Source organism: Callorhinchus milii, unplaced genomic scaffold (assembly GCF_018977255.1).
Source record: "Callorhinchus milii isolate IMCB2004 unplaced genomic scaffold, IMCB_Cmil_1.0 Scaffold5, whole genome shotgun sequence".
Classification (NCBI taxonomy): Eukaryota; Metazoa; Chordata; class Chondrichthyes; order Chimaeriformes; family Callorhinchidae; genus Callorhinchus; species Callorhinchus milii.
Window position 1 is genome coordinate 2148728 of NW_024704746.1, and position 26075 is coordinate 2174802.

At 44.9% G+C, this 26075-nt stretch overlaps 2 protein-coding genes across 4 annotated transcripts in view; one reads left to right on the plus strand and one right to left on the minus strand.

Annotated features, from left to right (window-relative positions):
• LOC103185275 overlaps positions 1 to 7804 on the minus strand; it is a 14125-nt gene extending 6321 nt beyond the window's left edge. Inside the window, exons 1-4 of the mRNA XM_042334928.1 lie at positions 7798 to 7804; positions 3409 to 4398; positions 2579 to 2788; positions 1640 to 1702 (exon numbers count right to left, since the gene is read on the minus strand). Coding sequence (XP_042190862.1) covers positions 1640 to 1702; positions 2579 to 2788; positions 3409 to 4398; positions 7798 to 7804 — 1270 coding nt within the window. The remainder of the gene's footprint in view (positions 1 to 1639; positions 1703 to 2578; positions 2789 to 3408; positions 4399 to 7797) is intronic.
• Positions 7805 to 8734: 930 nt separating this feature from the next.
• LOC103185276 (E3 ubiquitin-protein ligase RNF170-like) lies at positions 8735 to 25537 on the plus strand. Of its 3 annotated transcripts, none has more exons than XM_007903689.1 (6): positions 8735 to 8893; positions 15300 to 15398; positions 16768 to 16876; positions 20145 to 20218; positions 20554 to 20664; positions 25031 to 25537. In XM_007903689.1, the coding sequence occupies exons 2-6, from the start codon at positions 15351 to 15353 to the stop codon at positions 25325 to 25327; spliced, it is 639 nt and encodes a 212-aa protein (XP_007901880.1). In that variant the 5' UTR covers positions 8735 to 8893; positions 15300 to 15350; the 3' UTR covers positions 25328 to 25537. The 3 variants fall into 3 exon arrangements, with proteins under 3 accessions (XP_007901880.1, XP_007901881.1, XP_007901882.1); XM_007903690.2 differs by lacking the exon at positions 8735 to 8893 and adding an exon at positions 8916 to 9012; XM_007903691.1 differs by lacking the exon at positions 8735 to 8893 and adding an exon at positions 10238 to 10360.
• Positions 25538 to 26075: the final 538 nt, after the last annotated feature.

The following is a 26075-nucleotide window of genomic DNA, read 5'->3' on the forward strand; positions in this document are numbered from 1 at the left end:
TCGGTCAAGAGAAAGGTTTTGAGACCGGCATTGAAGGAGGAAAGGGAGGAAGCGGCGAAGGTACTGGGGGATGGAGTTCCAGAGCCTCGGGGCTGAGAGGCTGAAGGCCCGACCACCGATGGTAGGGCGGTTGGGGCGGGGGATGTGGAGCAGACCAGAGCCAGAGGAACGGAGGGTACGGGCAGGTAGGTAGGGGGATAGTAGGTCGGAGAGGTAGGAGGGAGCGAGGCCGTGAATGGCCTTGTAGGTGAGGATGAGGATCTTGAATTCGACTCACCAGCTTTCTCTCCATAACCCTGCAAACCCGTCTTCCCCAGATACCTATGCAGTTCTCTCTTAAAAGCTGTTATCGAATCGGACTTCACTGCCCTTTCGGGCGGATCATTCCAAATTCTAACCATTTGCTGAGTGAAAACATTTCTTCTAACCTCCTTTCTGCTTCTTTTGGTAGATATCTTAAGACTGTGACCATGAGTCACAGACACACCTACCAGCGGCAACAGCTTTTCCCTATCTCGCCTGTTGAAACCTTTCATGATCTTGAAGACCTCTATCAGGTCCCCGTGTAACCTTCTCTGCTCTAATGGGAAAAGTCCTAACTTCTCCAGCCTGTCCTCATAGCTAAGGTTCCCCATTTCCTGGTATCATTCTCGTGAATCTCCTCTGCACCCTTTCCAGTGCCTTAATATCCTTCCTGAGGTACGGTGCCCAGAACAGGACGCAGTACTCCAGCTGAGACCTAACCAGTGTTTTGTATAGATTAAGCATAACCTCACGGTTATGCTTAATCTGTTATTATTATTATTAATAGTTAATAATTATTATTATTAATAGTCAGATCCGCAGGACAAGAAGGCATGGGTTCAAAGGTTTTCCCGCATCCCGCAGTCCCTCCGCCTCGCCACCTTCAAGACCCATCTCAAGACCCTGCTACTCGCCCATGCTTTCGATCTCCCTGTTTCCCCCCCTAACTTCCACCCTCCCCCACCCTGACCCCCAGCTTGGGTCTGAAACTCTGTCCGTCCAGCACCTTGGGACATCCTCCCGACGTGAAAGGCGCTATACAAATGTAATTTTGTTGTTGTTGTTTTAGGTTCAGGGTTCAGGAGGGTAATTTTAGAACATTACAATCTGCATTTATTTTTACGGGATCCTTCCAATAGGCTGAACATCTCAAACTTCTGACTCAGAAGCGAGAACGCTACCAAATCAGCCAGGCTGATACGATACCTAAACCCTGTGCAGACCATATATACATAAGCAAGTCCATCACTCCAGGTAGTGATCCAAGACCCAAATCCCTGGCTGGTATTTTACCCTCCCTGTCCCGGGGGAACTGTTAATATCACCTTTATTAACCTAAATTAAACTCTTCCTTCTCAAATGGACATGAATGTTGCCACTGCATTGTCAAACAAACAAAAATCAATGTGGTGTTCTGTTAACAAGTACTGACTGTAACCAGAGGCATATCTGGAGAAAATCAATTTGGAAAACAAATATATAGTTGACACGAGCATTTTTATGGTTTAAAGCTTTCGTGGTGTTAACACTCAGCATTATGGGTTGCCACAAGTTTCCCGTATCTGCTGCAGTTCTCTCCACCTCGAGGTGTTTTTAGAACAAATTTGCACCTTACCTTCATCCATAATTTCAGCGTTCAGTGTGTACGGGTTAATGACCATTAATTCCGACGTCGAATCTGAAACTTAGGAGGGGAAAAAGTGACCCTGTTGAAAATTTTGCTCCACACAATACAATACAAATTTACATCCACACAGCACAGCGCTTGCCACACCCCAAAATAAACAACAACAACAAGATTGCATTTATAGAGCGCCTTTCACGTCGGGAGGACGTCCCGAGGCGCTACAGTTGGGTCAGGACCCGAGCATTGGGGGGAAATGGTCAGGTGAGGGGAGGGAAGGGAGGGAGCGAGGAGGGTAGAGAGTCGAGAGGGGAGTTGAAAACCCAGTCACTCAACCCACGGCTGTTTGTGGGACGCTGCCGCGTGCAATTGGCTGCCAAATTTCGCCCGCAAAATACACAGTCACTACACTTTACAGTACAGCCTGTGCAGCAGCTTGAGACATCTCAACGACGTGATAGTAATAGTAATCCTTGCATTTGATATCGCGCTTTTCACATCTTCTCGACGTCTCAAAGTGCTTCACAGAATAGACTGCAAAGTGAAATTGACCGCATATTTTGGGTGAAACGCGGCAGCCAATTGCGCACAGCAATGTCCCACCAACAGTCGTGGATTGAAAATGACCAATTTATTATTGTTTTGTTTTTTTGGAGGGATAAGAGGCTATATCAAGTGCAAGGTTTATTATTATATTATTATCATAACATTCGACCAAACTGACCCTGGTTATGGTTACAAGTCAATATATTTTGAGTGCCAACTTGGGGGTGGGAGGATGTTGGGTGGGGGGTGGGGAGGAGAAAAAGTTATGTCTATGATAAAGTGGGAGAAGGAACTACATTGTAAAGAGCTCGGGGACGCTCCGCTGTGTGAGGGGCGCTATATAAATGCAAGTTGTTGTTGTTGTTCGTGTGAAAGCTCACTCACCTCCCAGTACCTCCAGCGTGGCTGACAAAGCAGCCCAGCCACCCGTGCTGAAATACAGCCTGGCGTTGGTCTGGATGCTGGAATCCAGGAGTAAGGCTTCTTTGCCACTCAGGTTCTCTGTCAGAACCTCCACGTCACTCTCGTTCGCCAAACGGACACTGGAATAGATTTCATCCACCACCTCAGTCTTCAGAACGGTGTGCAAGAACTCTGCCAGGAAAGCGGGTGATGGGAGGGAAACATTTGGTTACTCCAGTGCAATACAGGTGCTTTGAATACAACTTATTCTGTGTTCCTTTGCTAAATGCACCTGCTGGTTAGACCCCACAAGCCTGGGCTCTCGCCAACCTGCGCCTAATACTTTCCTCAATTAGGTAAGCAGGGTCTGTCCCTCCAGGGAGAGAGAGAGAGGGCGCAGTCCATTCCAACAATCTATCGCAGGGATTTCCACGTGTTGGTGAAATGCAGGGAATTCTCAGCTTGGTCTCGATGCTCTTCAGCAACGGTGATGGGTTTCCATGTGTGTCATACACCCGGCTGGGCAAACATAGAATGTACCTACATTTTACTTTATGGTATAATGAGGGGTAAAATGTGCTTTAAGTTTAGAAACTCGGACTGCATCAATTAAGAATTACTCTTATGTGCCAGGGGATGACAGCTCAGCTCTGGGGGGTGTTGGTGGGGGGCGTGGTGGGGGGGCGTAAAATGGAGTGGAGTTACAGATCAGTCATGATCGAATAGAATGGCGGAACAGGCTTCAGGGGCTGAATGGTCTCCTCCCGATCCTGTGGGAAGGTGGTGTGGGGGGGAAAAAAATACCTGCTTACCTAGCACCCCTTCTTGGGTGCACGGAATCGAAGTCTCGCAGTCCAGCTCAGCGTTGCTCATGTCAGAATTCCTGCCGTACCCGGAGTCCAGGAGCAGCTCGGTGCTGGCCGAGCTCTGGCTGTGGTTAGCTGGCTTGGTGGCCCCGCTGATCCCTGGTGACTTGGTTGTGCTGTGGGCCGTGCCCCCGGGCTGCCTGGGCACGGGGTACGGCGAATGGTGCACTTCGCCCACGTGTACTTTACCATTGCTGCAGTGCGCCGCGAAGCCCGAGCTGTCGGCCGCCGACGAGGGACGCTTCCTGCAGCCGTCGGGGGACTCGGCGGCTGCTGCCTGGCCCTGGCCGGCCCCCAAGGGCTTCTCTCCTGGGTGGTACTTCCTTGGGCCTCGGCTCTGGCTGCGACCCTCCACCTTGACCTCGGTCGGGTCACTGTAGCCCGAGGTTTCCTCCTTTTCGGTTTTGATGTACAGGACGTCGGGTTTCTTCACCCCATCGGTGCCCGACTTGCCCCTGTCGTCGCCGTACCCAGGGTCCCGCCAGGGGAGCTGGGAGGGGGAGGGAGATCGGGACCGGGAGAGGTGCCGAGCCGAGGCCCCGTTCCGGATGGGCTTCCCGTCGGCCGTGAGGAAGGGCTTGCAGCAGCCATCCAGCGAGTCGATCTCCTCCATGATGTCCCCGTCGTCCAGCTTCATCCTCTGCGGTTTCCTGGCCTGCGCGGAGTCATCCGAGGGCTTGTGTTTGGCCGGGGTCTGGTCCTGGTCGCACTCCGATCGGCACACACCCCCCGTCCACCAGTGGTAGGAGTGCCCAGCCTCGCACTCCCACAGCACAGTCAGCAAGCCGGTCTGGTGCTCCTCCGTGATCTCCCGCCAGGTGGGCGCGAAGGTGCACTGGTTACCGTGACAGTGCGACCAAATCACCAGCAGCTCCAGGTGCTCCCGAGTCAGGTGGAACACGGAGCCAGAATGACTCTCCTTTGGGAAAGTATAATCTGAAGAGAAGACAAAATAATTCGGTGGAAGATCCTAACCTCGTCAATCATCATCCTCCTCATCATAATAATCCTCACATTTGATACAACGCCTTTTCGAGTCGTTGAGACGTCTCAAAGCGCTTCACAGGATATTCACTGTAAAGCAAATTGTCTGTATATTTTGTGGGCAAAACGCGGCAGCCAATTGCACACAGCAGCGGCCCACAAACAGTCGTGGATTGAAGTGTCTACTTAATTATTATTTTTTTTCGAAGGGATTATTACCCCCGAAAAAGTGATCCATCAATCGACTAACAACCGGGTTCCTACTTACTGCGGTCCCTCCCCTCCCCCTTCCTCCTCCCTCGCCCTCCCTCTCCCCCTCCCCCCCCCCTCTCCCCCACTCCCTCCCCCCCTCCCCTCTCCCTCCCCCTCCCCCCCCCCTCCCCCCCTCCCCCTCTCCCCTCCCCCCTCTCCCCTCCCCCCCCCTCCCCTCCTCCCCCCTCCTCTCCCCACTCCCTCCCTCTCCCCCCCTCCTCCTCCCCCTCCCCCCATCTCCCCCCTCCCCCCACTCTCGCCCCCCTCCCCACTCCTCCCCCTCTCCCCCCCTCTCCCCACGCTCCCTCCCTCTCCCACTCCTCCCCCCCCTCTCCCCTCCCCCCACTCCTCCCTCCCCTCCCTCCCCCTCCCCCCCTCTCCCCTCCCCCACTCCTCCCTCCCTCTCCTCTCTCTCCCCCCCCCACTCCTCTCCCCGCCACTCCTCCCCCCTCTCCCCACTCCTCCCCCCTCCTCTCTGCTTCTCTCTCTCCTCCCCCCTTTCTCTCCCCCCTCCCCTCCTCTCTGCTTCTCTCTCTCCTCCCCCCTTTCTCTCCCCCTCCCCTCTATCTCCCCCCTCCCTTCTTTGCCTCCTTCACTTTCTCTCTCCCCCCTCCTCTCTGCCTCTCTCTCTCTCCCCCCCCTCCACTCTCTCTCCCCCCTCTCTCCCCCCCCTCCCCTCTCTCTGCTTCTCTCTCTCTCCCCCTCCACTCTCCCCCCCCTCTCCCCACTCCTTCTCTGCCTCCTTCACTCTCTCTTTCTCTCCCCCAACCCCTCTCACTGCTTCTCTCTCTCTCTCCCCCCCTCCACCCCTCTCCCCCTCCCCCTCCCCCCTCTCCTCCTCCCAAACCCTCCACCCCCCTCCCAAATTATCCCCCCCCCTTGTTGTTTTCTGTCCCCCCCCCCACCCCCCACCCCAAGGCTTTGTTTATTTAAAATTCAAAAAAAAATAAGAGGTGGGGAAAAATTAATCTTTTGGGAAAGGATGGAGAGGGGGGAAATCCAATTAAAAAACTATAAAAAAAAAGGCGAGGCGTGAAAATGTGTGAGAATAAAGAGGAAAAAAGTGGGCAACTTTATAATTGTCTTTTTTATGTGCTGCAGTTATGATAGAAATGACTTGTTTCTGTCTCACTCACTCACTCACTCACTCACTCACTCATCAAACCCTTTTGCAATGGGAAACCTATTCGAGGTCATGTGCAATTTCTTTTCTTTTTTGGCTGATGACTAAAGTTTGACTGCCCCCAATCGTCAGCTCATTCCTTTTTTTTTTGTAATCTGTGAGCCTCACGATTTGTTAAGAATCACCCGAACGAAATATTATTCCAAATGGCTGTGGATTTTCTTTAAACATTTTTATATAAAAAAAAACTGCACTCTTTTTTCGAAACAAACCCAGAAAACCGTCCCCAGATTTTCAATTGGAAACTTCTAAACGGGATATGTTTGGAGGCTAACAGAAATTCTCAGCTGTTTTGCCCAACTGATTTATTTTTGGATCAATAAATATTTACTTATATTTGATACAGCTCCTTATCGCCTCAACAAAATGCCTCAAAGTGCTTCACAGAATTTTACTATGAAGTCTAGTGACTGTGTTTTGTCAGCAGTCAATTTACGCTTTGGTAATATCCCACAAAGAGTCATGAAGTGAATGATAAATAATCCTCGGGTTTTATACAGCGCTTTTCATGTCTTCGAGACGTCTCTAAACGCTTCACAGGATATACTGTAAAGTGAATTGACTGTACATTTTGTGGGTGAAATGCGGCAGCCAATTGCGCACAGCAGCGTCCATAACAAACAGTCGTGGATTCAAGTGACCAATTTTATTGTTTTTTTTCTAGAGAGATTATTATCAGGCGTGTGGCGTAAGGAAACTTGCCCAAGATTTCGCCCTTCCGGGAATCAAACCCAGGCCTCTCGCTTGCCAGGCAATAGCTCTAACCACAGATGTATTTTATCTGGGGGATTGTTGTACGAGACACCATGGTAAGCTTCCTTCTCGTTCCGCATTGTGCCATGGGATCTTTAGCATCTACCTAAACAGGCAAAGACAGAATCCAATGCAATATCTCACCCAAAGGGCAGCGCCTCCAACGGTACAGGCCTCCACAAAACTGCACTGGAGTGTCAGACTAGACTGCGTTCAATCTCAGAACATGGGACACAAACCCACAACCTTCGGACTCAGAGGTGCGAGCGCTACCGAATGAGCCACAGGCACCACCTGGGCAGTGCACTGAAGCTACAATTTGATTCACTGGCTTCAATAATAATAATAATCCTTCCATTTGATATAGAGCCTAATCATGTCATTGATAAAGGCGCTATATTAAGCGCTTCTCAGAAAATATTGGATTGAGCGGATTGAGTGTGTATCTTGTGGGTGAAAACGCAGCAGCCAATTGTGTACAACAGTGTTCCACAAACAATCGTGGATTGAGTGACCATTTTTTTTAAGGGATTATTGCCCACAGAAAGCGATCCAACAATCGACTTAACAACCGGGTTCCTACTCACTGCTAGAAAATCAGAGACGTGTGGAGTAAGGAAACTGACCTAAGGTTTTGCCCTGCCCAGGTAACCTTTGCTCAAAAAAATAATGGTTAAGGGGCCCTGAGGAGGAAAGTGAGATTAGTTTAGACGGCTTGTGGAATAAAAAGCACCAACTCAAGAGTTGGTAAGGGTAATGGCCCATTTCTGTGCGGTAGGATAAGAGATTTGCAAATGAACTCACTTGAATCACCTCACTATAGCTAACCGGTGAAATAAACCAGTATAGCCTTGAAAGATTCAGTTAGGTGCAATCTGATGCAATATAAAATTCCCAGATTAGCTACTCAGTCTGTCCCTTGATGTAAATATTCCCACTGTCGCGTCACGTCTCACTATTTTTCTACCCAATGAAACCTGCTTTATCCGCCTTGTTCTATGGTCATTCATTTGAGAATTTCTTTCTTCAGGACAGAGTTTGCCCTTTGAATTATTGCTCAGCTAAAAGAAGAAAAATATTGATTTGGAGTCAATTTGATTCAACCTGTCGGTTGATGTTTTTAATAATAATAATTTCTGGTGTCATCCTGGAAGCAAACTCACCTTGCATCGTGTAAATAAGTTCCAGCTATTGGAGTGCTTCTCTTCAACAAGAATGGCAATTTTTTGGGATTGGTAAAAAATAATGAACATGACCTTTTATTAAATGATACCAATTTACATTCTCTAATTGCCTGTTGCATTATTCACTAAATATTTAAGTATATCCATGTGCTATGGGACACCACAACCCCTTCTGATGATAATCCTTGCATTTGATACAGCACCTTTCACATATGAGGGACGTCTCAAAGCGCCTCACAGAATACACTGTAAAGTGGAGTGACTGTGTTTTGTGAGTAAATACCAAGAGTAGTGATTATTGTCATAAAAAATGCCACTTAAATTGACGGCTACTACAATCTGTATGGAGTATATAATCCACTGTGGAGTAAAATGGAATACATTAACTGCAAACCGTGTGCTGTTTCAAAAGCTAGTTTAATATCCTATTTCTTCTATCTTTTTCTGATAGCGTTTATGTTTGCGTTACACAGTAAGTTTTAGTTGCATTATTTGATGAATATTTAAATATATATCCATGTGATATGGGACCCCACAAAACCCTTTCGATAGTAATCCTTGCATTTAATGCAGCACCTTTTCACATTGGAGGGACCTGAAAGCGCTTCACAGGATACACTGCAAAGTGGAGTGACTGTATTAGTTTCCCTATCTAAAGTTTGTTATTGATGTGCTCCTAGGAACCTTATTTAACAGATTCACCCTCTTCTTTGGCGGATTATCTGGCTGTCACGTGATCCAAATACCTCCAGCTGCCTCATGAAAGTCATCATGCCAAAGTTAATATTTGCACAGTAAATTGCCTCATCACCCTCCATATTCTGTCAGTCATTAACTGAGGAAATCAAAATCAGTATAAATCTAAAACATTGCCCCCCACCCCTTCCCCCCTCTCCCTCCCCACCTTTTCGGGGAAATTAGGCCACAGTTTACTTTTGTTCTGAATCTGTGCTGAATTAATTCTTTGTGAGGGTGTTTCTTTTCGAGGCTCGTTAATGTGCAGCCAAGGTGATGCGGTCTGTCATACGGAACAGGGGTCGGTGACGCAGACTCACAACATTACTGGATAGAACTGGTGAGCTGAGCTGGTTTTCCTATTGCACACACACACACACACACACATGTAGATATGTAAACACACCCCCACTGAATGCTTTACCAGCACCATTGCTGTTCCGGTCGTATTGACAACAGGTAAGAACTGAAACTGGTTGTTGCATCGGAAGTAATTATATTTAGTCTGGAATGTGGAGCAATTCACTGTCCTGCTGTGTCTGATATATAAAAAAGACTTAAAGATCTTTTTTGGGGGTGGTTCCTGGGTTTGCTTTAAGAACAAGTTTTTCCAAGTGTTTATCGCTTCCTTATTGAGCGCTTTGGGATGTCCTCCTGACGTGAAAGGCACTATACAAGTGTAATTTGTTGTTGTTGTTGAATGACGCGATTTGCTACCGTAACTTTCTCTGTACAGGTGACAACGCAGGGGGTGATGTGTTAAGATTTCTTGCTGTCATTTTTAGTCGCTCCCCTGCCCTCCATCTTATAAAGCATTTTTATACACGGTACTACAGTCAATGTACGGTCAATGTAAATGTGGACTAGTAGTTCAGAAGAGGGAAGGTGGACAGACAGATCAGACTTAGTTATTTTAACAAAGAGCGATGAATGTGTGGAATAGACTATGGTGGCAGATTGCATCAGCAAATCCAAGAGGGAATTCATTCGGTAGTTTATTTGGTGATTAATTCAGTCGAGCGAGAACGATTTGTACAGCAGTGTAAGATATTTCTTTACTTGAAAAAGGTCAGATGAACACGAATTCCTCTGCTGGAATTTTATCAGTCTGAAACTAATAAAAACTAGATCAGATTTGCAATAGGTAATAAAGTGCATCCAATCTTACAGATGGCGAACTGGGTCAAAGTGGATTTTTTTTTACCTTTTCATGTTCTAAAAATGCTAAGAATCAAACAAACAGAAACGTTGCCAGGTTTTATATCACGATCACAGACTACTCATGACCTCGGTATTAAAAAAAACTGTATTGCCAATGAATTAGACAGTCCTATATTTGTTCATAAAGTGCTGCGGTAAAGTACACAAAATAATTCATTTCACAGTGTATCCCGTGAAGCGCTTTGAGACGACTTGAAGACGTGATAAGGTGCTGTATCAAATGCAAAAATTATACTGTTATTAAGTGTGGCTTCAAGAAACCAAAGTCACAGCAACTTGGACCTGTTGCATCAGAATATTGGGACTTTGAACTCACAGTCTAAGTTGACGTTCTAGTGCAGTGGCTGGGGGCAAGTGCTTCAGTGTTTGAGCTGCCGTCGTTGAGATGCAAAGTCTGCCTGTTCAGGAGGATGTTTCAAGAGCCGTAGACTGTGTCTCAGTCTCAGTCACTGAGACTGGCGCTATTCAGGTTAATGGTCTCCATGTGGCATCAAGCCTCCCTTCCTGTGAGGAGGAGACGAACGGAAGCAACGTTACGAGAGGAAAAGAAGCTCTTCCTAGAATGCTGCTGTGTGTCCTGGCTGAGGTCTGAGCTCAGGCTATCTGCCCTCAAGCGAGATAGAGAGCAGCGCAGGCTGGGAGATTGAGGGACTGTAAGATGATGGAGCGAATCATAGCCACACAAAAAAAAGTATTGACTTTCTCAGTGCTCAGTGGTAGGGCTCTCGCCTCCGAGTCAGAAGGTTGTGGGTTCAAGCCCCACATTGAGACTCGCATCCACATTGTCTAAGAAGACGCTCCAACGCAGCGTTGGAGGTGGGTGTGTTGCATTGATGGAGGTGATGTCCTTTGGCTGAGATGTTAAACTGAGGCCCCGTTTGCCTGGTCAGGTGGACATTAAAGACCCCATGGCACTGTTCGAAAAAGGAGGGGAGTTTCTCCCTGCGTCCTGACTGACAATTACCCAAATAAAATTGGTCACTCACTCAATGACTGTTTGTGGGACTGCCGCATTTCACCCACAGAATAGTTGATCCTCTTTACAGTATATCCTGTGAAGTACTTTGAGACATCCCAACGATGTGATAAGGTGCTGTTTTGAATGCAAGGATTATTTTTCTTTTTAATTTTCAGGGTAGTCTACTGTATATGCATTACATCTACAAATCCCTTCACTCCTTGGAACCGCTGTTACCTTTCTGATCTGCTTTTGCCCCACTCCACTGCCTCCGCTCGGCTGACTCTGGCTACCTGCTTGTCCCTCGACTCCTCTGCTCCACCATCAGTGGCCGCACTTTCAGGCACTACGCCCCAAAACGATAGAACTCTCTCCACCGATCTCCCTTCCACTTGCCACCTCATTCCCTACTTTTAGATCATGATTGAACCTTCCTTCCTCTTCAACCGTTAATGGTCTCTTCCCCAGGCTCAGCGACAGGTTCAGCCACTGTTAAGCGCTCCGAGACATGTGAACGGTGCTATATAAATGCAAGTTGTTGTTGTGGTTGTAAATATTGACTCAATTAACCATTCAAAGGAAAATGGATAAATCACACGTTCGTCATGAGAATACAATAACTTAATATAATTGGAGGGAGGGAAAGGTGAAAATGGTCATATCAGATTCTGAACTCAAGACTTGGTTGAATGAGTTAGTTACCTGGGTTGAATATCCTTAAGAGTTTTCACTTAATAAAGAATGATTTATGGTGTATGAGCTAGGCATGCTTGGTGTAAACGCTTCTCGATACCATCTCTGTTTGTCCTGAATATCGTAACTAAATGATGAGAGGTCACTTGGAACATTTGGACCTTTTCACAGATAGGTACCTACGTGGTACAACGGTATCAAAATCGTGGTGATTTCCTAATCCCATCGTGGGATCTTTATTGTCCACTTGAACAGAGTGATGGGACCTCAGAGAAAGAATCACTTACAGCCTAGAATCGTGCCCATCAAAACTTCTCTCCTCCACAAGAACCGCCTAACCTAATCCCATTCTCCTCTCACCTGAAGGACAATCCAACACTCCCAGTGAACTATGCTGGAGCATCATTCTAGACTGTGAGCTAAAATCTGGCATAGGGCTTCCTTGAACTCATAATCATCCAAACCTAGAAGCGAAACCGTTATCAACAGAGTCAGACTCACACCCACAAATTGTTGAGCCTGGTGATGACTTGTCCGGAACGTGTACTTTAAATCTAGCTTTACAGTGAAAGACGTTAAGAATTTAAGAATTGATAGATGAAAGAAGACCAAGGTCCATCCAGTTCACCTTCCACCATCCTGGCAGTTGCTTGCATATGTCATATCCCAAAGTATATACAGTTTGCACATTCCCTGGATTTCACAGCAGCATTACATCTAATACCCACAGTGGATCGGGAAAATAAATCGCTGGACACTACATGAGAAGCCACACTAGAAATCTGAGGAAATAATGCTCTGGTTAACAATAAGATAATCCCTTTCACCTCAAGAGAACATCTCAAGAGAACCTTCACTGGATTCACTGAAAAGTGTTGTGACTATTCCGCAGGCTAAATAAAGAGACTTCTGGTCAATGAAACCAATAACCAAATAATGTACTCACTGGTTACGTAAATATTAGCCAAATATCGATTTCTCCGAATGTTGGGCTAATGATTGCATCAGGGTATTATCGATCGAGAATGAATTCTCTGTGATGGTGGGCTGCATTGTAAATGCTGGCACTATCTCAATAATGTTTAGTCATTGCTTTCAAGTGCTCAGAAAGATCACATGAAAGGATGACTTTTGTTACTGGAATAAAACTAAGCCCTGTTAAATAAGCTGCTTCCTAGATCCCTGAGCTTGTACGATAAACTATGCAGAGAGATTATTACAGAGTTTTAATGCCAAGTACTGCCAAGTGGGCATCTCCTTAAAAACTGGGGCAAATGGAGGCAAGTCACAAGAGGGCAAAACAGTGGCTGCTTTCCTACAAGTTCACTGATTTGGTTCCGAGAAGTAGCATTTTCAAGCAGAGAAATAGGAATAGGAGTAGGTACTTCAGCCCTTCGAGCATGTTAAGCCATTTGATTACATCAAGTCAGATGTTTCAGACCATTATCTTGGCTTTCCTCCACATCACTTCAATTCCCTTCCCAAGTATCCATCTATTTCCCTTTTAAATATAATCCTTGCATGAGCATCTCAATAGGTTTAGCATCTATGTCCTTTTGAGGTAGTCCGTTCCACATTCTCAGTTACTTTTGTGCAGAAACGGCTTCTTATCCCATTAGCTCTAATCGAGGACCTTACACCATGGTCACTGGATAATAATACTAATAATAATCCTTGCATTTGATATAGCATCTGATCACAACTTCGAGACGTCTCAAAGCGCTTCACAGAGTATACTGTAAAGTGAATTAATTGCATATTTTGTGGGCAAAATGCAGCAGCCAATTGCGCACAGCAACATCCCACAAATAGTTGTGGATTGAGTGACCAAATTATTATTATTTATTTTGAAGAAACTATTACCCCCGGAAAAGCGATTCACCAATCAATTAATAACCAGGTTCCTACTTCGAATAGGTAAACAGAGGCTTGCAGAGTAAGAAACTTGCCCACTGTTTTACCCCATTGGGAATCAAACCCAGGTCTCTCGCTTGCGAGGCGAGTGTTCTAACCACTGAACTACAGAAGATGGTTGAGGAACAGTGTTAACGCATGCGTTTAAACCTCTGGTTGTGCACTGCTCCTGTTTAAACTCTTGACTTGCTGGTGAGTTAGAGACAATTACTTTGCTGAGTTTACAACAGCTTTACTCTTTAACAGAGGGCGTGGGTTACAAGAAGCTGAAAATATTTACGGTCGATCTAACAGCTGCTCTCATGCGCACTTCATTACATAACACCATATGCTGAAGTGCAGTAAACATTTCCAAAGTGTAGTAACAAAGGGAGCATTGGAGAAAATAATAATACGAGAGCATCGCTGCCAATATTATTATTATTAATAATATTAATGTATTGTGAGGAGTGAGATCGGTGTATAAAGAGCACATGTGCGGGAATGTGTTGTTTCTTTCAAACACAGATTAGATAGTTTTCTTTCAGGAAACAACATTATGGGGTATAGTATATTGGAGAGTTTGGGACATATGTGCGGGCGACCATCAGGCAGGTGCACGGTGAACTAGATGGACCTTGGTCTTCTTTTGTCTAGCATTTCTTGTGTCCTTATGCAATAAGTTTCGAAGAGCAGGGTCGTATGGAAACATAGTTCCATCGTAACCAAAATCTTGAGTTTGAAAATATGGGTTGGGAAGTTTGTGCGAGTATTCCGTCCTCTATAGATATTAATTGAAGAAACTTTATGAAGGTTCTTTCATTGAGGAACCTAGTTGAAGAGACAAGGTTTACACTGCAGACTAATAACCAAAAACAGCAATCTACTTTTACACAGCGCCTTTCACGTGGGGCAGTGTCCCGCAGCTTGACAGTGGTGGAGTCTGACAGAGAGCCAGGGGCAGAGGGAGGGGGGAGGTAACCATAAGAACTTGATCAAGACTGAGGAGAGTTGTAGAAAAAACAAGATACGTCACAGTGAATTGGAGGAGCAGAAGGATGAGAAGCACTGAAGAGTTTTATAATAATAATATTAATCCTTGCATTTGATATAGTTCCTTATCATGTCTTTGAGACATCACAAGGTGCTTCACAGGATACACTGCAAAGTGAATTACTGTATCTTCTGTGGGTGAAATACTGCAGCCAATTGCAAACAACAATATCATGGATTGAGTGTCCAAATTATTATTATTATTTATTTGTTTGTTTATTTTTTTGAAGGGATTAATGCCCCCAGAAATACAATCTGCCAAATCAACTAACAACTGCGTTCCTACTTACAGTTAAGTAATGTGGCATGTGGAGTAAGGAAACTTGCTTAAGGTTTCGCCCTGCAGGTTTTCTCGCTTGTCCTCAACACGCTTAAGGCCTTAGGAAAGAACGAGTAGGCTTTAATGAATTTTGATTTCAATGCAGTGAAAATGCAGTTAGAGGACTAACGTGATAAGACTATTATTTATGGAGCTTAAAAGGAACAGGATATTAATCTTATTGGACATCCAAGCAGTATAATAGTTTAAAAACTTAGTAATATATTAGATAGACCAACTAGCCAATCCTAAATTAAATTGGATACAAAATTCTATTCTCTCTCATACTTAATCAATTCCTAACAAATAGCTGTCTAATTCCTTCCTGAGACTGTCTTTGTTATCTATCCCAAACACTTGCTGACCTCTGTGTAGGAAAAATTAATCTGTACTGCCTATTCCCCTTCCTTCTTCTGAGCTTGAGTCCAAGTTTCCGAAATTGTGGCCATATTAATACAGTTCTTATAAATTCAAGATCATTCTAAAACTGAATTCGGAAATAAAACTGGAGATACTGTATAAATCAATGCTTTTGCTAGTGTTTTTACTCTTTCCTGGAGATAAGTCTGCAGTGTAAACCTGACCTTATCTCTCATGTTTGTCCTTCAGGTTTGACCTGGCTGTAGACAAGAGAAAGGAAAAAGTCTGAAGGGCTAAAGCATGGGTCAACGAAGGATCAACAGCGGGATGTGTCACAAACCTTACTCAGTGAGTGTATTTTTGTAATTTTCTCCCATCTCAGTGGTACTTTGTCTCGAGGTACACTCAGCTCAGTTTAGCTTTTTCTTTAGGACACATTAACAAGTGTGGCAAGACTCATTCTAAAGTAAATTATCATAAAATGATCTTCACTGTGCAATTTAAGGTAATTCCTACAATGATTTTGAAGAAAAGAGTAATCTATGAAGCAATTAATCTTCGTTTTGATCCACCCGTATGGGTAGAGCCATACTGAGAGGAACTGCTTGTGAAGACCGAGATCATCTCAGTGTTGAAGTTTAGTATATACGCACTGCACCCAATCCACAATTAATAATAATAATAATCCTTGCATTTGATACAGTGCCTTATCACGTCTTTGAGACGTCTGAAAGCGCTTAGCAGAATATACTGTAAAGTGAATTGAATGTATATTTTGTGGGCGAAACGCGACAGCCAATTGCGCACAGCAGCGTCCCACAAACAGTCGTGGATTGGGTGACCAAATTATTATTTTGTATTTTTTAGAAGGGATTATTACCCCAGAAAAGCAATCTGCCAATCGACTTAACAACCGGGTCCCTACTTTACTGCTAGGTAAACAGAGGATGTGGAGTAAGGAAACCTGCCTAAGGTTTCGCCTTGCCGGGATCTGAATCCAGGAGTTGTACAATTGTAACCCTAACAGTTCAGTAATCATTCAATATACCATAACAAAGTACACACCAAACATTGAGTCCTTTTGCTCCACAAGACAATATGAAATTACAGAATGTCTCAGGCAGCAGTAGAGGAATTTATCTGAGCAGGAAGCCATTCAGCCGATTGAGCTACTCCACCAATTCTATTAGATCATGGCAGATCTTTTTATCCCATTTCAGCTGTTACCTGGTGTAACACAGCAACAATAACAACAACAACTTGGATTTATATAGCGCCCTCCACCTCGGACGGCATCTTAGAACACAGGGGTGAATATCTTTCAGCTTCTAGCCTTGAGCCACTGTAAATCTGTTCATTGGCTTTGAGTTCTTTCAGCCACTACACCCGAAGCTTTAGAACTCTTTTCCCAATCCCTCCTCCCCCTCTTTTAGATCACGACTGAAGAGCTTCTCTTCGACCGTGCTTACAGTCACTCCCTCCCTCCAGCCTGGCATCAGCCTCCACCACTGTTAAGCGCTTCGAGACGCTGCCAATTGGCAGAAAGGCACCATTGGCAAGTTATTGTTGTTATTGATGTTACTGAAACAACTCTGTAGATTAGCCTCATTTGTTACCAAGTGAGGATTACCATTGAAAACTGAGTTGGAGGCATTTTGCAACCAAAAACATGCTTGAAAATTGGTGGATTGTGGAACTTTTGTCATTTTTCTTTCAGGAATTGCAAACCCACCCAAGGTCTGGTTTGCAAAGTGAGCCCCACTGCCCAGTCTGTCTCCAGATACCCTCTTATCCAGTGGAAACCAACTGTGGACATTCGTTTTGTGGTGGGTTTCACTTTTATGAAAGTGCTTTCCCTGCTGTGCTGTAACGTGTTTATATTTTATTCTACTGGTAAGATTCTTCTCTTTCTTTTCAAATTATTTGCTTTCGTTCTGGTTAGATTTCCCCCCGTCCTCAATGACAGAAAGTCTCACATAGGGAAAGACCCTCAAAGCGCTTGACAGAGTGGGAGCTCTAGCAGGATGGGAGGTAGGTAGGAGGGAGGTGGCCAAGACATGATCAAACGGATTGGATGTTGGATGTCTTGCCTGCAGAGGTTACACGAGATCTGACTCTAACAGAGCTGCATCTCGGTTGAAAAAATATATAATAATAATCCTTACATTTGATACAGTGCCTTATCACATCTTCGAGACATCTCAAAGCGCTTCACGGAATATACTGTAAAGTGAATTGACTGTATATTTTGTGGGTGAAATATGGCTATTGCACATAGCAGTGTCCCACAAACAGCCGTGGACTGAGTTGACCAAATCTTTGTTGGTTTTGTTTTTGAGGGATTATTACTTGCTGCTAGATAAACAGCACGTGTGGAGTAAGGAAACTCATCTAAGGTTTTCAGCACATTGGGATGTTCTCCCAACGTGAAAGGCGTTCTATAAATGTAAATGTAATTTGTTGTTGTTGTTGCCCTGCCCGGCAAATTGAACCAAGGTCATCTCGTTCGCGAGGCGATCGCTCTAACCACTAAGCTCCATAGTTATGGCCACACAAGTTGCCTCGAAGACTAACTAGATCCTGTGAGAGCAGAATTAACATCAGGTTAAAAAAAGCACAAGTTATATGGAATGATTCGGCATGGAAGCAGCTGTGCCAGTGTTTATATACCCCACGAGCCCCCTCCCCACCCCCCACACACCACCTCTTATTCCTCTCGCCTGCTCCCCTCGTGTTTGCAGGGACGTAAGACAATCTCTTCGAAACTGAGCGTGGCAGTATGGATGGCGGGTAGTAATAAGACTATCAATTAAACAAGTGGCGCAGCTGTAATCCTAAACTACGAGAGAGAGCAGCTTGAGTGCTTTATGAGCATCATTTGCTGATTACATTACAGGGGCTTTCACCATCAATCATTTTGGTAATTTGTACCAGATATGCACTCAATCCCCCCCATAGACACCCTCCCTCTGCTATCAGGTGGAGGCACGCATCAGCTCCTACAGCCAGAGGCAATGAGTGACTGCATTTCTTTTTGGAGGGATTATTATCCTGTGATGGTGATCCACCAATCAACTAACAACCGGGTTCCTACTTACTACAAGGTAAACAGAGGTGTGAGGAGTAAGGGAACTTATCTAAGCTTGCAATACCCAGGTGTAATGGTTTGTTGGGATTTGTAGGTAAGATGACAATTTCCGTTCGTCATCCTGCGAGTGCGTTTTTCTGCAATGGCACAGCCTCTCACAGTCCGCTCAGTGTCATTTCAGTTCTAACTGCTGCTTACATTCGGTTACAATGCACTACAAAGATGTACTGTACATCGTAGAGAAAAAAGCGGTGATTTAATTTATTAAGGGTTAAGGTGACTCTCATAAACCAGCCCGGCTTCTCTCTCTCTCTCCTCTCTAATGATATCAGCCCAATCAAAAAGTAAAACACAGCCTCATTACTCACTCATCCAGGCTAGACCTGCAATAATAATAATAATAATCCTTGCATTTGATATAGCGCTTTTCACGTCGGGAGGACGTCCCAAAGCGCTTCACAGAACACACTGTAAAGTGAAACTGACTATATTTGTGGGCGAACGCGGCAGCCAATTGCGCACAGCAATGTCCCACAAACAGTCGTGGATTGAAAATGACCAATTTATTATTGTTTTTGTTTTGGAGGGATTATTATTAGGCTCTGTGTGGAGTAAGGAAACTTGCCCAAGGTTTCGCCCTCTGCCTGGAATTGAACTCAGGTCTCTCACTTGCAAAGCGAGTGCTCTAACTATTGAGCTATAGGACTCTTATAGTCAACCAGAACAACCGGGCGAAACTCCCTTCTACTTTTCCAATCGTGTCATGGGATCTTTGACGTCTACCTCACGACTGGGTAATCTTCCAGTGTTTCTAAAATAACAACGCCACTGTTTCAGTTTACATATGTGCCCAGCAGGAGTTAATGGGTTCTTCCAACTAGATTACATCCAAAGTGCTTTCTTACGTAGTGGCTGACTCGTGTGACGGGTAAATGATTTAGCAATATCATGTGATTCCCGTTTGTAGGTCATTCCGTGAGATTCACAGTTATCTCTCTCTACAAAAGACCTTTCTGTGCTGCCTAACAAAGGTCACTGTCTAACCCACAACCAGCAGGACTCCTCTCACCCTCTCACCAGGCAAGGTGCTGTCCTTGGACTCTGCTTTGTAATAATTGTGTCAAACATTTTATGGGAGAAAATTGCATTGAGTATCTTTGTGATTCTCTCTCCTCGCCTCCCCTTTCCCATTGATGTTTGACAATGGCTTGATTTGAAGCTAGCCACTGCTGTGCGTTGGAATTGACAGCCAATGCACTATTGATCTGGTTGGTAATAATTATAATATTAATAATAATCCTTGCATTTGATGTAGCGCCTTCTCACATCGTACAGACTTCTCCAAGCGCCACACAGAATATATTATAAAGTGAATTAACTGTAATGTGTGGGTGAAACAGCAGCCAGTTATGCACAGCAGTGTCCCACAAACAGCCATAAAATGGACTGACCAATTTTATTTGGGGGATTGATGGCGATTGACACCGAGAGAGAGAGGGGGGAAATTCCCTTTCTCTTTTCGAATAGTGCCATAGGATCTTTAACACCTACCTGAACAGGCAAACGGGGCCTCGGTTTAATGTCTCATCAGAAGGACGGCACTTCTAACAATGAAACACACCCCCAGCACTGCATTGGAGCATCAACTTAGACTATGTGATTCCAAGTCCCAACGTTGGGCTTCAACCCACAAACTTAGGAACATTACCATGCGGATTCCAGGCAGGCATTGCTGACAAATTCTCGAAGATAGTATAATAATAATAATAATCCTTGCATTTGATATAGCGCCTTATCACATCTTCCAGATGTCTCAAAGCGCTTCACAAAATATACTGCATACTTTATACTATAGAGTGAGTTAATTGTATATTTTGTGGACGAAATGCAGCAGATTGAGCACAGCAGTGTCCCTCAAACAGTTATGGATTGAAGTGGCCATTTTTTTTTTAAGGAATTATTACCCCAAAATAATAATAATAACAGCAATGTTGTCTTATTAACAGGATCGTGTTTAATCGAATACTGGAGGCACGGTTCCTGGTTAGGAGCTGTGGGCTGCCCCCTGTGTAGGCAAAAGGTACGTTTGCGATGAATGTCAAATCTGGAGTGGCAAAGAAAACATGGCTGGTCGTAAAAACTAATAAACAAACACAGCCTGGAAAATTGCAGCCGGGTGTCTGACACATGCACAAAGCCATCGCGATGCTTAAGAATATCCAATCCAAACTGAGTATTCCATACATCTATGAGTAAACCACTTAGCTCTGTAAACATCTCAAAGGGCCTAATTCAACTCCGTTTAGCCAGGTTGGTTCTAATGTTCTCCTTTGCCGTTCCCAGCGCCTTGGGACATCCTCCCGACGTGAAAGGAGCTTTCTAAATGTAATTTGTTGTTGGTGTTCATGTTTCCAGGTGAACTTCCTCAATATTCTGTTCTGTGAAGGTCATCAAGAAGAACGAGGCACGTCCATTGCACGAGACATTCGGGATTACAACAAACGCTGTTCTGGTCAGCCTCGGCCAGTAAGTATTCCCCCCACACACTCACCCTCACCCTCACATCCATACCCACACACCCACCATCACCCACACCCATACCCATCCCCCAAACACCCATACCCACACCTCCACACACCCACCCTCACCCACACATCCATACCCAACCCCGTCTCACACACGTTCACACCCCACCCACATACATACACCCATACCCACACACACCCCACACACATACATACACTCACCCACACATCTTCATCCACATCACCCACACACACACCCCACCCACACACCCTCATCCTACCCCTCATCCCCACCCCACACACAAGTCTGACTGTGAAATTAGATTTGATAAAACACCTCAAAGAGCTCAACAGGGAACTGCTGTCAACGAAGACGACTGTGTACTTATGGCAAACGTAACAGTAAATTTGAACTATACATGAAATAATGTAATATAGGTGATGGGGGTTTCGGGGGGACGGGGGCAGAGAAGGTCAGAGCAAGAGCAGCATCATTCACAAACTTACAGAAATTGTAAATGTTCTCCTTAGTCCCTGGATTAGGGATGCGAAACAGGAATATACTGACTTCAACTGTGTGGTGCCATGTTGGGGATTGTTTTGTAAGTGGGGCTGGAAAGGGTTGCAAACCTGGGGTTAAATAACCCCCCCCCCCGCAACACCACCACCTACAAGAAATGGATTGAGTGAATTGTAGACATTTCTAAACCCTTTGATTGACTCAGTGGGATGTTTTCAGCAGCTCCTGAGAATCAAATCAAGTTTGTTTTAATAAAAAAGGTTTATGTGTAAGACTCCTTCCACTGAAGATCAAGTGGCTATTTTCTATGTGGACAGCATGACAGTGTCAGCTGCTATTTTACCATTGGAGGGGAAAGGGAGATCATGTGGGAGTCCAACAGTTTTCTCTGTGGTTGGACCCCAAGTTGGTTTTCTCTTCAGGCCAATTGCAGCTCGAAATGCTGTTCTCATTGAGACCAGCTAACTCAACACGGGTCAGGAATTGAATCTGGGACCTTGCACCTGGTCTGTGTGGCTCAGCAACCCACTGCATAACCTCACCAAGCCGTTGGAATATGTGTTTTTTTAAGTGGGTTGGTAACTTCTTTTTTTTTTGGTCAGCCGGGTGTCTGTCACATGTGGAAACCCATCACCGTTGCTTAAAGGTCTCCAAACCAAACTGGGATTTCCATGCATCCCACCTATACATGGAAATCTCAGAGATAGATTGCTAGAATGTGCTCTCTCTCTCTCTCCCTGGAGGGATTCCTTCTGCTTACCTAATTCCGGAAAGTATTAGGCGCAGGTTAGAAAGAGCCAAGGCTTGGGGACCCCAGAGAGTGCGTTGGAGATGTCATCCTGGGTTGGACAAGCCATGTCTGTGGAATGAGAGTTGTTTCAGGATGTTGACTGTCCACTGACGGTTAGCAGGACACCCGACATTTTAGTAAACTTAAAAGCATAGGCTACCCTGATAATCGCTGAACTGTGGGCTGGAAGCGTGGTGGGGGAGCTGCAATCTGTAGCCCATTGCCAATGAATATCACATGGAATGCAAATAAGACTTTGATACTTCAAGTCGTTTGGGGAAAGATGTCCGGGAGTTTAACTAATTCCTTAGGAGCTCAAGGGGTGACGTGCAGTATGTATCATAGTTGAAGCAATTGCTCTGTACAGGTAAATAGTAATCCTTGCATTTGATTTGATATGGTGCCTTATCACATCTTCAAGGTGTCTCAAAGCTCTTCACAGGATATACTATAAAGTGAATTGTCTGTATATTTTATGGGCGAAACATATTTTCCTCCTAGGAAAAAATGGTTCTTGGTTTGAAAAGGTTTCCGGTGTTCAGAGGGTTAAGTGTTTGGGTTTGACGCCCAGTTACCCATGACATGTGTTGGCACTCTGGGATTGCCCACTGGGTAATCAGCACATTGTCCTCTCATTTCTGTGATCTGGGATTCGATCCAGTCTCAGGCTGTGAGAGTCACAATGTGAAAGCGAGTCAGTGATCGGCTGATACATTTTAAACCCTCTGCCGGCTCAAGCCATATCTCAGCATCCAAATCAGGCAACGCTTCACTTCCTGCCCAGATACACTGTGAATTTAGCAACGCTCCACAGCACAGCGAGCGTTCACAGCCAAGCTCCCACCGGGCTGGGGGCTTCTGCAACAAACTCCAAATAGTGGTAGGACTCGAGGTGAATGAAACAACTTTTTTTTCTTGGCAAATGCCTTGGGAGTCGGATGTGCCTGATAATGGGAGATTATCATTTTTAGGTTTGGGCTAAAATGACATTATGGTCTATTAAATACCATTTTCTAGGCATATATATTATTTCCTACCCTGTTGTCTGTTTTCTAACCTGTATCTTTGATAATTGAAAGCGAAGTTGACTTAGGTATCTGCCACTGCCTGGCTCACTTCACACACTAAAAAATGGCTTGACTTTGTAAAGTGCTCCTAGATGTTATCCTTAGTAAAGGTGCCATGTAATGCAAGTTGTTGTTGTTGTTGCTTTCCAGGGCATCAGTTTGCCACTCATTTCATTTCCTGTGTGTTTTCATGCACTGGAAGTGACAGCAGTGGCACTTTCTATGCATAACCCCCTTGTACTGCGTGAGGAAGTGACATTCGCAGTTCTTCCTGCACAGAGGCTGCAGGGGACATCTTTTTGTAGGCAAATACAGCAGATTAATTGGTCATTCATCTCATGGCTGTTTGTGGGATCAGCTGGTGCAAAGCCCTGTTCGCGTTTGCCAGGAAAAAAAGGCATTACATTTGACAATAATTACTTATGAAGCCCTTTATAAAATAATGAGTATGTCCTGTGAATGCTTTGAGATGTCTCAAAGTCGTGATAAGGCGCTATATCAAATGCGAGGATTATCATTATTATTTAATGTCAGGAAGATGTCTCAAAGCGCTTCACTGGACTTACTGTAAAGTGGAGTGACTGTGTAGTTTGTGGACTTCGTTGCAATGTTCAGAGCACCATCAGTGGCTGATGCCTTCAGACTCCTCGTACCGGGGCAGTTAGAGCTTTGTCCTTGTTGGGACGTTGCTAACACTGCAACACACCAGCAGCATCGCAGGGTGAAATAATAATTCTCGCATTTGATATACATCTAAACATCTCAAACCACTTCACGGGTAATTACCATTAAGTGCAGTGACTGTATATATTTGTAGGTAGATGCGGCGATTAATTTGCGCACAGCAAAGGTCCCACAAACAGCAAGAAAGTGGACAAACAATGTATCTGCCGGGATTGCTGCAAAGAACAGCGGGAGAAATTCCCTCCTCTTTTCCAATAGCGCCAACAGAAAGCAGCAGCTGTGTAATCAGATGGGACAAGCCAGGTCAATACTCATTACCTGAGAGGCTGTCTTCTCGAGTCTCGATGTTGATCTCTCTCCTGGGTCCGAAGCTACTTTATCAAAGCCTTTAGACTCAAAGTGATTTATCCTGTAAAATATTGTTCCGTAATTGAAATTTCTCCCGCAGAAAATGTAATTTACGGGGCCTCAGTGATAAATCTTACAGCGAAATTCTCTAATAAAATGGGAAGTGAGACACCAGCCTTCATTCCCTGCTGCATTCTTAAACCGAGCTCCTTGCTGCATGGTTTATTCATGGTATGTGTGTGTGTGTGTGTTGCGTCCCACCAGGAAGCAAAAAAAATACTTTTTAGCAGAATACACCCTCCCAACCAACAAATTTTGAATTAATTATTCCTCTCTGATGAAACATACTTAAAATCCACCGTTTGCGGGACACTGCATAGCGCAACTGGCTGCGCTATGGACTACAGCCAGTCCACTTTCTATTCTGTGAAGCGCTTTGAGATGTCTCAACAATGTGATAAGGGGCTAGATCAAATCCAAGAATTATTATTATTATTATTATTAAAGTCAGAGGCCTGTAAGTCACATTGACTGTTTTGCCTTAAAATTTAAGATTGCACAGAATTGAGGAACAGCCTTCAATCCCATCTTACTTTGAAAGGCATTTTTCCCTGATTCTTAAAAAGAACCTGTTTTCGAATTGACTGAATACGAATTTTGAACCATTCTGCACGACTTTATATCTTACGGCCTTATCAAACCATTGAGACGTCTCAAAGCACTTCACAGGATTTTCCTGCAATGTGTAGTGACTGTGTAATTTGGAAGGCAAACTCGGAGGCCAATTTGTGCCAATGAAGTAAATGAACAAGCAACTTTCTCTGCAGGATTGTTGGCCAATCCTGACTCTCTCCGATTCTCACCGATGCTCGTTCGCTCATTTCTTTCCCATTCTGAGCACCCTGTCTAGTTTGGTTTTTGCTCTGCTCTCTCTTAAACCTCTCGTCCTTGCCTTCAGTTCGCAGACTACATCTACGACACGCCCCTGGTGCTCCAGATGGCTTTCAGGGAGCTCTTCACCATGTCCGGCCTGGTGTGGATCTTCTGCGTGCGGATCGCCATTTGTTCCTTCGGGGCCGTCCTGTGCCTCACCTCCCCCCTCGATGGCATTCCCGAGGCCTTTGGGGCGATCCTGGGAGCAGTGGATGATTTGGCGGTGGTGTTCCTGCTCCTTATCTGCGTGATCAATATCTGCCAGCAGATGGGGCCGGAACGAGCCAGTCTGGCCAGAAGCCTTACACCAGAGTCTCTGTAGAATGTCCTGCCAAACAATCATGGTTTAAATACTCTGTAAATACTTTTAACAACATTTAAATCTACAGCTGTAAATAGGTTCTTAAGGTTATTTTTATCTGCTATTTGCCACCACTGTTTTGTTTATAACTGTAAGCAGCAGTGCATTCTGTACAGAAATACATGCTCTCAGCTATTTATTGCACATTCCAGTAAAAACAAATGTAAAGTACATTTTGAGATATCAGACTGTTAATCGCTGGTCGTTGAAGTTCAAACAACAAACTACTGTACTTTCAAATTAGCAAAGAAGGGGAGAGTTTAGCGTAGTGGTTAGCGTACTGTGCCCATAGCTCAGTGGTTAGAGCGCTCGCCTCGCAAGCGAGAGGACCTGGGATCGATTCCTAGACAGGGTGAAACATTAGGCAAGTTTCCTTACCCCACATGCCTCGGTTAACCCAGCAGTAGGTAGGAACCCGGTTGTTGAATACAAGGATTACAATTATTGGATGCTCGCGGGCTACAGAGGGAACCTACAAAGAATACAAATTTCTTGTGGTCAGCCTGTGCGGCAATTTGGTCTCAAATTTATAATGACAGTAAATTGTAGAAAATTCTAAGAATTCAGTCCTATTTTTTCCCTGCATTTTATCCACAACTGATAGATTATAATACAGGAACAGGGCATTTGTCCCAACCATTCCTTGCCGGTGTTTGAATTCCACACAAGCTCCAGCGTTCGTATTCCCTTCACCCCTGCCTGTTTATTC

Coding starts and splice junctions, on each gene's coding strand:
- LOC103185276 (XM_007903689.1), top strand. CDS start 15,351: ATGGGTCAACGAAGGATCAACAGCGGGATGTGTCACAAACCTTACTCA. Junction 15,399..16,767: donor TGTGTCACAAACCTTACTCA/GTGAGTGTATTT, acceptor TTTTTCTTTCAG/GAATTGCAAACCCACCCAAG. Junction 20,219..20,553: donor GCCCCCTGTGTAGGCAAAAG/GTACGTTTGCGA, acceptor TCATGTTTCCAG/GTGAACTTCCTCAATATTCT.